Source organism: Pan troglodytes, chromosome 7 (genome assembly GCF_028858775.2).
Source record: "Pan troglodytes isolate AG18354 chromosome 7, NHGRI_mPanTro3-v2.0_pri, whole genome shotgun sequence".
In the NCBI taxonomy this organism is placed as follows: domain Eukaryota; kingdom Metazoa; phylum Chordata; class Mammalia; order Primates; family Hominidae; genus Pan; species Pan troglodytes.
In genome coordinates, this window is record NC_072405.2 from 137,377,629 (window position 1) to 137,389,961 (window position 12,333).

The 12,333-nt window shown below is 39.1% G+C and overlaps 1 protein-coding gene across 1 annotated transcript; it reads right to left on the reverse strand.

Annotated features, from left to right (window-relative positions):
* Positions 1-1,989: 1,989 nt before the first annotated feature.
* LOC104007761 (serine/arginine repetitive matrix protein 1-like) lies at positions 1,990-8,576 on the reverse strand. Its single transcript, XM_063816957.1, is given in 3 exon segments — positions 1,990-2,499; positions 2,501-3,256; positions 8,538-8,576. Coding segments are annotated over 3 exon segments (1,305 nt in total).
* Between the last annotated feature and the right edge of the window lie 3,757 nt (positions 8,577-12,333).

The following is a 12,333-nucleotide window of genomic DNA, read 5'->3' on the forward strand; positions in this document are numbered from 1 at the left end:
TGAGAAATGCGTCTTTAAACCTAAAGTAGACGCTCTGTTTATTCCATAAATGATTTTTAAGAATCAATGGTATATCAAGCACTGTACTGGCTTCTGGGCTATAATAAATATATAAAGACCACAAGTTTGAATTTCATGACATTGAACTATAATGTTTAAATATTATAATAATCATAGTAAATGTCCTTGAGGAGCTACGGAAGATTCCTGCGTGAAGCAGAAACAAGAAGCTGAAGAAAAAACAACTGGCTTTGGGGGCTATATAAATATAACCCTCAAATTAAAAACTCAATAGTTTGATTGATTACCAAATCAATACAGCCAGAAAACAAATGTATTACCCCAAAAGCTTGAGTGAAGAAAGACTTCTGTAAGTTACTAGAAAGCGCTAAGGAGGAAATAAAAGAATGATATTCCTGAGAGCCAGGTGCTTTCTGTAGGACACACAGATACAGAATGAGGGAAAACAGAAAATTCTATGGTTGTGGATTCAAAATAGAGGCATCACCATGTCTATCTCATCAGGGTTTAACCAGAGGAAACCAAACCAGTAAGATATCTGTATTAAGAGATTTCTTGCAAAGAATTGACCTATGTGATTGTGGGCACTGGCTAGGTAAATCCTAAGTCCACAGAGCAGGCAGGAAGAAAACAGGCTGGGACTTGTAGGCACAGGATGAAGCTGCAATACTCATGTGGATGCTGCTCTTCTTCAGGGAAGACTTGGCTCTGCTCTCAAGGACTTTCAGGTGATTAAATCAGGCCCACTCACATTATCTAAAATAATCTCCCTTACTCAAAACCAAGTGATTATGGACTTTAATCACATCTATAAAATATCATTATAGTAACAACTAAATTAGTGTTTGAATAACTGAGAGTTGTAACTGATATGGTTTGGCTATGTCCCCACCCAAATCTCATCTTGAATTATAGTTCTTATAATCCCCATGTGTTGTGGGAGGAACCAGGTGGAGATAATTGAATCATAGGGGCAGTTTCTTCCATTTTGTTCTCATGATAGTGAGTTAGTTCTCAGGAGATTTCATGGTTTTATAAAGGGCTTCCCCCTTTGCTCCATTTTCATTCTCCTCCTTCCTGCTGCCATGTGAAGAAGGACATGTTTGCTTCCCTTTCTGCCATGATTGTTAAGTTTCCTGTGGCCTCCCCAGCCACGCTGAACTGTGAGTCAATTAAATCTCTTTTCTTTATAAATTACCCAGTCTTGGGCAGTTCTTTATAGCAGCATGAGAATGGACTAATACAGTAACTTTACCAAGTGGACACTTAAAACTGATCATTACAATGTACAGTGAATATCTGGTGAGTTAATAGATATATTCATAACTGAATGAAAGAGGATGGTGATTCCTACTTCAGGGTGGTATTATGAGAGTTAAAAGGGTTAGCATAGATAGAACACTTTTCTATGATTGATATAAGGTTTGCTTTTAGGGACTACATTATACATATGGGTTTTGTCTTCATGTTTTTACTTGCATTTCTATCTCTGCCCACTCTTGGGGCTATTTGGATGTCACCTCTTCTTCTTCTGAGCTCCAGTCTATGTATTCCCTGTTCCATCATCACAACCACTGAAGTCTACACTCCTCATTAGATTCACGGAACCCAGATGCCAGCCAAAGACATCCCCTTCCTCATGACCCAGTTGAAAAAATTCTCCACCCCTCTGTTAATTCTAGAATATTTAGGAGTAAAGATCTTTTCCCTCAGATATCTGTCAATTCCCGGCCTTATATCTCAAAGCCCCTTTTCATCCAGGTTTCCTAGATCATTTCTTGTCGTCTCTGTGCTATAACTCATTAACCCAGGCATAAAACTCATCAGCTACTAATGTCCTCTTCCATCCCAGACTCCCCTCACACCAATAATTCTTGAATAGAGCAACCCAAATTGAGAATTTTAAGTAAAATTGAAGGTAAATTTAATTGCAGGAGCACATACAACATTAACCTTTAAATAGAGATCCTAATTCTTAAAAAAAAAAGTCCTCATTGATCTCAGGGCCCTTTCACGCAGGTGCTTTTCTAAATCATCAAGGTTATCTTCAGCTTCACTTTCAGTCTCCTTCTTCGGCTCTGGCGCTGCCACTGGCTCTTCCTGTGCTAATGTGGTTGTGGCAGCTGCAATGGCTGCAGGGGTCACAGCAGCTGCAGCAGCTGCAGCCACAGCCTTTTCCTTCTTGTGTTTTTTGTGCTTCTTGTGCTTCTTATCCTTTTTGTGTTTCTTGTCCTTCTTTTTCTTCTTTTTCTTTCCACCTCCTTCTTGATCTGAATTTCTTGGCGGTGATGGGCTCGGTGTTGGGCTTTTGGCCTTTTTGACCGGTACAGCTGGTGACCAGTTTGTAGACGGTGACTGAGACTGGATGGGGGATGGAGATGCTGGGGGCTTTTTAGCTGCTGGCTCAGGAGACCCAGAGACAGATCGGGAGGATGAGACCCTCCTTACAGACTGTGGGCTTGGGGAAGCAGCCTTTTTTTATCTTTTTAGGTTCCGGAGTCCTGGAGACTCTCCTAATGGGCCTAGTACTTGGAGACGGGGACTGTCTTCTTTGGGGTGATGACGACGCTCCTCTTCGAACGGGTGGAGGACTTGAGGAGGTCTGAGGAGCTCGAGGCCGTGGTGAGGGCGAATGCCATTTGTTTGGATGTGGTGATCGGGCCTCCCGGGTAGAGCGGCTTGGGGAAGACCCTTTCCTATGCTTGGATGATAATGAAGGTGAACGTCTCTTGGTGACTGGGGAACTTCTTTGTTTGGGAGGTGGAGAATGGGAGACCCGCCGCTTTGGTGGTGGAAATGGTGATGCTCTTCGTTTAGGAGGGGGAGGAGGTGAAGCCGTTCTTCTCTTTGGAGGTGGAGAAGGAGAGTATCTCCTCTGTATTGGAGGAGAGTATCTTCTAGGAGAAGGTGAGCGCCGACGTAGGGGAGAAGGAGTCCTTCGTCGTGGTGGTGGTGTGGCAGTCCTGAGCCGTCGAGGATGAGGGGCGGGAGAAGGAGACCGTCGCCTTCTGGTGGGTGGTGGGGATGGACTTCTCCTCCGTCTACCATGAGGGGAAGTCTCTTTTTGGTGCGTTTGTGGTGATGGAGAAGCACTCCGGGAAGGGGAATGTCTCCACCGCTTGCCAACCTCACCATTCTTCACATGGGATTTCTTGGGTCGTTCATCTTCTGAGGAGAAGGAGGAACCAGAGTCAGACGAAGACTGCTGGTTTTGTCGTCTGTATTGGCGTCTCTGCTGAGATCAATGAGGAAGGCCCAAGTGTCCCCACAGTCTTAGGGGGAAATGTTTGTTATGATGTAAATTTTATTTGGTTTGTACGCAGTTCAATTTCAAAATTGCTAAAATGTGTTTGAGCTTTAGACTATAACATTAGTTGTAATAATTGCTAGGTTGAAGTTCAACATGTAAAAAAAAGGGGGCATGGATTTACATTGCAAAAGGTGTCCACAGTGTATTAGTGACATTCTTTCATTGACAGCTGACATAATTCATTGAGTGAAATATTTTAAGCCAAAAAAATTCCCTTTTTAAAAAAGGGGGTTTAAATACTGTTGACATTTTTATGGTTCCTTTAAATGCTCTGGCTATTCCCAGAGGGGTTTTTTTGTTTGTTTTTTTGGTTTTGATTTTCTTTTTGTTTTTCTTTCTTCTTCTTACATTTTTTTCCATTTGAGTCTTAGCTCCCATTTAAGTTATGCTTCTGACCTTGTATGGTCTGTAAGCTTGCCCAGAAATAAGACCACTGTTTTGAACTACCACAAAAGTATAAATTAATATTTTAATGCCACAGTCTTTCCTGTTGCCTGTGGAGTCTCTGCTGAAATGAATCAGGATTCGAGCTCTAGGATAAGACAGAAAATGAAAGCATGTTGTTTGCCAGGACACTGTGGGTTTATATTGATGTGTAACAAGTTGATTTGGAACACTGGACTCTCATTCTGTTCTTCTGGTTTTGTTTTTTTGTTTTGTTTTTTTCTTTTGTAAAGGCCATGAACTAGTCCCAGAAAGGATTCCTTCAGTTACATACAATTTGTTTAATGAAATGTCATGGCTCTGTTCATATTTTTGTCTTGTTCTTCCAATTGGTATATACAACTTTCAGAGCCTCTTGTATTTGGAAGGCTGGAAGGGCCCAGACTTTGGAATAGTGTCTTGGTTTCACTGTTTTTGTTTTGATTTTTTTTTAAATTTTTTTTAAACTAAAGCTATGTAAAGCTTGTGGATTAAACAGAATAAGTTTCTAAATTTAAAAATTAAAAAAAAAAAAGTCTATTGTCTTCCCTCCCCTACCCTAAGCAATATGCAATAGTGGCTCTTCAATAGTCCCAGACTCTTCTTCTCTTCCTGGACTGCCCATCTCCTGATCAACCCTAAATTTCTCTTCCTTCTCTCACCCTTCTTTTCAGGATTGAATTAATGAATCCTTTCTTCTCACTCATGCAGAGTAAGTTTCTGCCTCCCTGGGTCTTTCTGTTTACTGACCGCAACAACTTCAGATTATACGTCTTCTACTCCAAGTGCTTTCAAAGAAAGTCCTCTGCCAAGACAAATTCATTACGTGTTTTCCCTCTACCTGTTTGCCTTTATTCTCTTTTGTATTTCATCTTCTCATCTAGATTGAATAATCTTTGAGAGCACAGATGTTAATTTATATTTTTCCTTTCCATTTCTACTCAGCATGAGGTGTCCATTGAACAAACTTGATGAATTTTTATTGCTTAATATCTTGCTAGAGGTGGGGAGAGAGGTTGGGGGCGGTTAAGGAACTATCAGCTAGCCTAGGAGATATTAGAGCTGCAGAGATTTGGCTATCTTGTTCAACATTATATCCTTAGGGATTAGTACATAGGCTTGCAAATAGCAGGTATGAATAAAAAATTATTGAATGAGTAAATGAATTTAAAATATAAGTTACTTAGGCGGTATCTTTAGGCATATCTGTGTTTATGTGGTATTCAATGGCCCACAAATGTCTACATCCTAATTCCTAAGATCTGTAAACATTAATTTGCATGACAAAAGAGACTTTACAGATGTGATTAAATGAAAGGATTTTGACATGCAGATAATATCCTGTATTCTTCATGTGGAACCAATGTATTTACAAGGGTCCTTATAAGTAAAACAGAGAAGCAGGAAAATGAGGGTCGCAAAAAAAAAAAAAAAAAAAAAAAAAAAAAAAAAAAAAACATGAAGACAGAGAAGAGGTTAGAGTGATGTTGGCTTTAGAGATGGAAGGAGTCACAAGCTGTCTTAAAGGAATAAGACAAGCTGTCTTAAAGGAATTGTTATAAAGGAATAGCTGAAGCTGGGTAATTTATTTTAAAAAGGTTTATTTTGCTCACTATTCTTATGTCTGGAAAAGTTTAATATTGGGTAGCTGCATCTGGCAAGGGCCTCAGGCTGTTTCCACTCATGTCAGAACGTAAAGGGGAGCTGGTGTGTTTAGAGATCATGTGGGGAGAGAGGAAGCAAGAGAGAGGGAAGAGGGGCCAGGATATTTTTAAACAACCAGCTCTTTTTTTAAAAAAAAATATACTTTAAGTTCTGGTATACATGTGCAGAATGTGCAGGTTTGCTACATAGGTATACACATGCCATAGTGGTTTGCTGCACCCATTAACCTGTCTTCTACATTAGGTATTTCTCCTAATGCTATCCCTTCCTTAACCCCCAAACCCTGACAGGCCCTGGTGTGTGATGTTCCCCTCCCTGTGTCCATGTGTTGTCATTGTTCATCTCCCACTTATGAATGATAACATGCAGTGTTTGGTTTTCTGTCCTTGTGATAGTTTGCTGAGAATGGTGGTTTCCAGCTTCATCCATGTCCCTGCAAAGGACATGAACTTATCCTTTTTATGGTTGCATAGTATTCCATGGTGTACATGTGCCACATTTTCTTTATCCACTCTATCATTGATGGGCATTTGGGTTGGTTCCAAGTCTTTGCTATTGTGAACAGTGCCGCAGTAAACATACGTGTGCATGTGTCTTTGTAGTACAGTGATTTATAATCCTTTGGGTATATACACAGTAATGGAATTGCTGGGTCAAATGGTATTTCTGGTTCTAGATCCTTGAGGAATTGCAACATTGTCTTCCACAATGGAACAACCAGTTCTCTTAAGAATAAAAGTGAGAACTCACTTCCCTGGCCCCAGAGAGAGCAAAAGCAATTCATCCCCATCACCCAAACACCTCCCATTAGGCCCTACCTCCAACATTGGGATCAAATTTCAACATGAGGTTTTTAGGGGACAAACATCCAAACTATGTCACAAGACAATTCATGTAAGCAGCCTCTAAAAGATGGAAGAGGCAAGGAAACAGATTCTCCCCTAAAGCCTACAGAAGGAAAGCCGCCCTGCCAACTTCTTGATTTTAAGCCAGTAAGACCCGTTTTGGACTTTGGACACCAAGAGCTATAAGATGATTATGTTGTTTTAAGCCATTAAGCTTGAGGCAATTTGTTACAGCAGCAATTGGAAACTAATACAGATCACATTCTAATTCAATTAGTATTGTTCCCAGTTCTCTGGACCTCAGATTTCTTTCCTGAAAAACTTTAAAAATAATACCTGAAAGTTTTGCACACGAGTGCAGAGTGCCTATTTACTAGAGAGATCAGCATTTGTTTAGGCTCTGAATAGATTTGAGGATGAAATTAAATAGCATAAATAAAGTTCCTAGTGATGCTTCTGATAAAAAAATATCTCCTTCAAAATGCCAGAGGCAGGTCCTAAAAACCCACAAAGTAGGTGAACTGGCAAAAGTCTGTAAAAAGCAAAGTAGAGGTTCCTCTTCAAAGACTTTCCTCTCCATCTAATTAGGAATAAATAGTAACTTCTCTTAGAAGCAAAATTTATTCAAAGACCTGTGCTAACATTCTGAAATATCTGCTAGCCGTAATAAAGAAATCGACGTACTTTATGTTCGTAGCTCCCACAATTTAACCTAAATATTTGCCCTGGCACGCTTATACTGGTCCAAGCAAGCATTAGGTCATAGCCTGTTCCTCTTCTTTATTTTAAGGTGTTTTTACCTTTGTCAGCATGCCACAAGTTACTTCCTCCTTCCTTTGTTCTCCTCTGCCTTTGACTCTTTTAAAGAGTCCTAAGTTGCTAGCCAATCAGGACAAATACAGAATGTGAGTTCCCGTTTCAGCCAATGGAAACTGGACACAGCAGGAAGGTGGATGGGTCAGGTTATAAATGACCCTGTCTCCTTTGTTCGGTGTACTCTCGTGGCAAAACTGCTGGCAAGTGTACCCTTTCTGCAATAGGTAAAAATTGCCTTGCTGAGGAAATTAAATTTATGTTCAAGTGCTATTTCTTTATGGCACCAGGGAACAAGCATTTCTAACAAGACTATGTAATTTAATTTCAGGAACCTAAAAAAGTGGGATGAAGAACTGAGGTTGCTAATAAATCTATACAACTTCTAAGTAAATATTTAATTTACTAATATATAATAATAAAGACATCATTGTAAGACAATGTTAAAACATTTTACACATTTTAAATGTGCAATAGTAAATCCTTCACTATTCATGGATTATTTGGAATCCCTTGTCACCAGAAGCTCTTAAGGAAATAACTTCTACTTCGTTGCAAATATGTTCTTGGCTTAGTTGAGGTAATGCAAATACTAGAATACTTGTTTGTTTAACAGCTTATTCTTCCCTGAAGCTGTTCCTCCAGTCCCTGCCAGTGGGATCTTATGTCTCCAGGAGTACTCAACACCCCTAATAGCCCCATCTTTTAAGCCTCCCTGGGACCTGCCCTCGCAGTACCTCTTATACCTACTCCACTTCCTCCTCATGGCCTCCTGCGGAATGCCATTCTAAAATTAGGTTCCATTTTCCTCACCTGCATTCTCTTTTGCAAAGCCTCCAAAAAATTTACTTTGCTTCTCTGCGCCTGCTTTATCTCTATTTTCTACACTCGCTCCTTCTTTTTCTAATTATCTATAATAGGCGTCACAAAATTTGCATTTGTTGGAACCAAAATTTCCATGGTTGCCTCAAAATATACAGATGTAAATTTGCATATAATTAAATTTTGCATAAGGGAAACTCTCATTTGGGGAGATATGCAATGCCCAATAAATGGCAGTTTCCTTCAATGTCCCCAGGCCAGCCTCCCAGTCTGTGTGTTTCCCCCTGGCTGCAGCTACCAGGACCCTGCTCTGGGGATTTACAGACAAGGGTATCAAGTTTTAATTAAACTAACCCTCTCAAACTGAATGAGTGGCTTAAAATCTTCCTGTAAAGAAACCGCAAAATAATAATGCTGGCATTCAGCAGTAAGAAAAGAGCGAGCCAGCACCCCCACCCCCCAAATCCTGTGACAAGGTGTATTTTTGTGTTTTGTTTTTTTTCTTTGGCAGCATTATGGGGGAAAAGCAATGATGATCTAATGAGATCTGATAAGAAGTTAGCCCCAAACAAGGAAATTGTTGAGGGTTCTCTTTGAAGTATGGATTTATACCCACCAACCTTAGCTGCGAACCTTACCTCAAGTGTTATCTGTGCCTTGAGATGTTTCCTGGTCATAGTACTAAGCTATCATAATGAGCAAGACATTCAATAAGCAAGTGTGATGGCTATGAGGACAGATCTTAACAGGTTTTTATTTCTGGAAGGCTTAAAATCATGCATTACTCAATCTAATACTTCACGAAATTTCAGTAAAATCTAATGATAATATAGAAGCTTGTGTTGTAGTTTTGTAATCAACAGCAAAACATAAAATTAAAAAAAAAACATACATTACTGGGGCTGTATCCTGCTACAATAATAAGGCTGACATAATAGATGGAGAACAATATGGTAACAAGCCAAAATGTATTACTTCATCCACAAATAGTATCGTGCTATATATAGACAGACTTGTTAAAAATTTAAAGAAATACACAATCAATTACACAATAGAAAATTTGCTATATGGTGCATGGTGGCATGCAACTACAAATGTTTCTAACATGTTTCTCTTCATAGGATTTTCTGAATTTTCATTTAATATTCAAGCACATCAAAAACACCTTTTCAGGTGTGATCCTATAAAGCAAAGCTGTCCTCACAAACAATAGTTGACTAAATAAACACATGGCTTTATGGAAGAAATGTGTAAGTATAGCCATTGTTGGAGCAGATGCTCTGCTTAAAAAGAAAAAAATAAGTTAAAGTTATAGATCTCACCATGCTTATTTACTGCTTAAGTCATAGGCAATTTATTGCACCAAAGTTGAAGTTCAAAGCATAAAGAATACTATATATAATGCAATTAATGAGGTTGATGTCCCTAAAACAAGAGAGAATTAGTAAATGTTTTACAATAGTTTTCATGAGATGGGAAATGACAATAGAAATCTTTGTTACAATGCAGATTTTATTGTGGAAATGATCTCATGGCAAAGTTTTTAAAGAGGCTGCAGAACAATAAAGAGAGATAACACATTTTGCTTTTATGAAAAAGCCGATGTTCCAAATTTGCTGACCTTCTCTGTAAATAAGAAGTGACTGTCAGTAGCCAGCAGATGTGTTTATAAAAATAACCCACTTGATCTGTCCCTGCAAGGTAAGAGTGGCATTTTCAAAGTGCATGAGAGAACTGCTCTCAAGAGAAGATCATACTGTAAAGACAGCATTTCAAAAACATTTATTTGGAAATATTTAAATGATGTGATCTATTTATTTATTTGGTCAAAAATGCCCAACTTGCCTAACTTTATTTTATTCCTTAAAACACAGATCAAGCAACAGATTCTACAGTTAGACTCTTCTGATCACCCTGGGAGTTAGTTACCCCTTTCTTTGGTTTCTTCTCTTTAACGTCCTGCATATATGCTGCCATTGTGTTTATAGCACAATATCAGAGTGTGTTATTTATACGTGCATCTCCCTCATTAGATTGGGAGTTTCTTGATGTCAGAACACAGCAATTGTCCCACCAGAATGAAAAGAATATTGCCAAAAGATGCTCTATAAATGTTTGGCCATTGGTTTAAAAAACAAATAATGGACCAATGGGCTCAGAAGCAAACTGGCTAATATAAAAATAATAATAACAACCACAATAATAAAATAAGGGCTAACACTTAAACGGTTGTGTACTCACTATGTACTAGGCACTGATCAAAGTACTTTGTACATATTTTCTTATTTAATATTCGCTACCATCATATTACAATATACTGTTATTAACCCCAATGTATAGATGTAGGTGAAGAAACTTGTCACAAATCATACAGCTAGTTGTCTGAGATGCAATCCATGTGATTTGTTCACAGAGCTCAGGTTCTGTGAAGCGGGTAAAAACAAAATTTGGCATCCAGTTTCAAAAGGAGAATTGCAAACTAATAGAATATATAGCACCAAATGATTATATCAATAGAATGCTAATTGCATATCAAGGACATTTGGTATAATACAAATTATTCTACCTTAAACATATGGAAATTTGTGGTCCATGATGTTGTAGATTCTATCTTCCCACTCTGCATTTTCAAAGGCATATGGCATTGACTCATTCGATTAATTGTTGGATAGTCTTTATTATAGACTAAATCATAGAATAAATACATGGATACATGCACGAATATTATATCTCAAGGGCTTTACATAGTTCATTATCTCACTTCATAGTCACAACAAACCTACTGATAGTTCCAATGCAAAGCCTAGAACACTTTGGCTTAGAGAGGCCCAAGTCTTTTCTCAGTGCTGCACTGCTGGTACATGGCGTGGTCCCCTCTCTTCTCTCAGTACACACTACCCATGCAGACTATCACTCTCAGTCTTGTTTATCTCAAATACAGAGGGTATAACTAACTGGAATGTATCCAGAACAGTGAGGCCAAAGTGTGGGGAAGCTCCATAACCATGCTGCTGCATGAGGAACAGCTGGAGAGACTGAGAACATGAGGCCTAAAGAGGAGACTCAGGGAGATGGGATCACAATCTTCAAATATTTAAAAGACATCAAGGGGAAAAGAGATTAAACAAGGTAATGTAGCTCTAGAGAGCAAATCCAAGAGTGTTGAGTGGAAGTGAAAGGGAGGCTGGTTTCAGTCAGATAGTAGGAAGAACTTTCTAGTATTTGGTACTACAATGGGAAAGACTATTTTGTGAGATTTAAAAAAAATTTTTTTTAAATTATACTTTAAGTTCTAGGGTACATGTGCACAACGTGCAGGTTTGTTACATATGTATACATGTGCCATGTTGGTGTGCTGCACCCATTAACTCATCATTTAACATGAGGTATATCTCCTAATGCTATCCCTCCCCGCTCCCCCGACCCCACAACAGGCCCCGGTGTGTGATGTTCCCCTTCCTGTGTCCAAGTGTTCTCACTGTTCAATTCCCACCTATGAGTGACAACATGCGGTGTTTGGTTTTTTGTCCTTGCAATAGTTTGCTGAGAATGATGGTTTCCAGCTTCATCCATGTTCCTACAAAGGACATGAACTCATCATTTTTTATGGCTGCATAGTATTCCATGGTGTATATGTGCCACATTTTCTTAATCCAGTCTATCATTGTTGGACATTTGGGTTGGTTCCAAGTCTTTGCTATTGTGAATAGTGCCTCAATAAACATACATGTGCATGTGTCTTTATAGCAGCATGACTTAAAATCCTTTGGGTATATACCCAGTAATGGGATGGCTGGGTCAAATGGTATTTCTAGTTCTAGATCCCTGAGGAATAAATGACCAACTATCGAGAAATTGCAGGGTAGTCCCTACATGAGGGTTAAGTAGAATTGACCTGCTTTCTGCCTCATAAATTTTAGAAAATTAATAAGATAATTTATTACGGGGTGGTGTTTGTTCCCTCAGTACTTTATCATCTATGTTGATAATGTTAATAATTAATTGCATAATTTACAAATAGCAAATTATTTTGTGTGTGTGTGTGTGTGTGTGTGTGTGTTTAGACAGGGTCTTGCTGTGTCACCCAGGCTGGAGTGCAGTGGCGTGATCTCGGCTCACTGCAACCTGTGCCTCCCAGGTTCAAGCCATCATCCTGCCTCAGCCTCCCTAGTAGCTGGGATTACAGGCGCCTGCCACCATGCCCAGCTAATTTTTGTATTTTTAATAGAAATGGGATTTCACCATGTTGGCTAGGCTAGTCTTGAACTCCTGACATCAGGTGATCCATCCGACTCAGTTCCCAAAGTGCTGGGATTACAGGCATGGGCCATCATGCCTGGCCCGCAAATTATTGTTATTTATAACTCTTCAATCCAAATCATCAGTGTCTATGTTGTTTCCTTAACTATCAAATGATGATAATAATAGTACCTT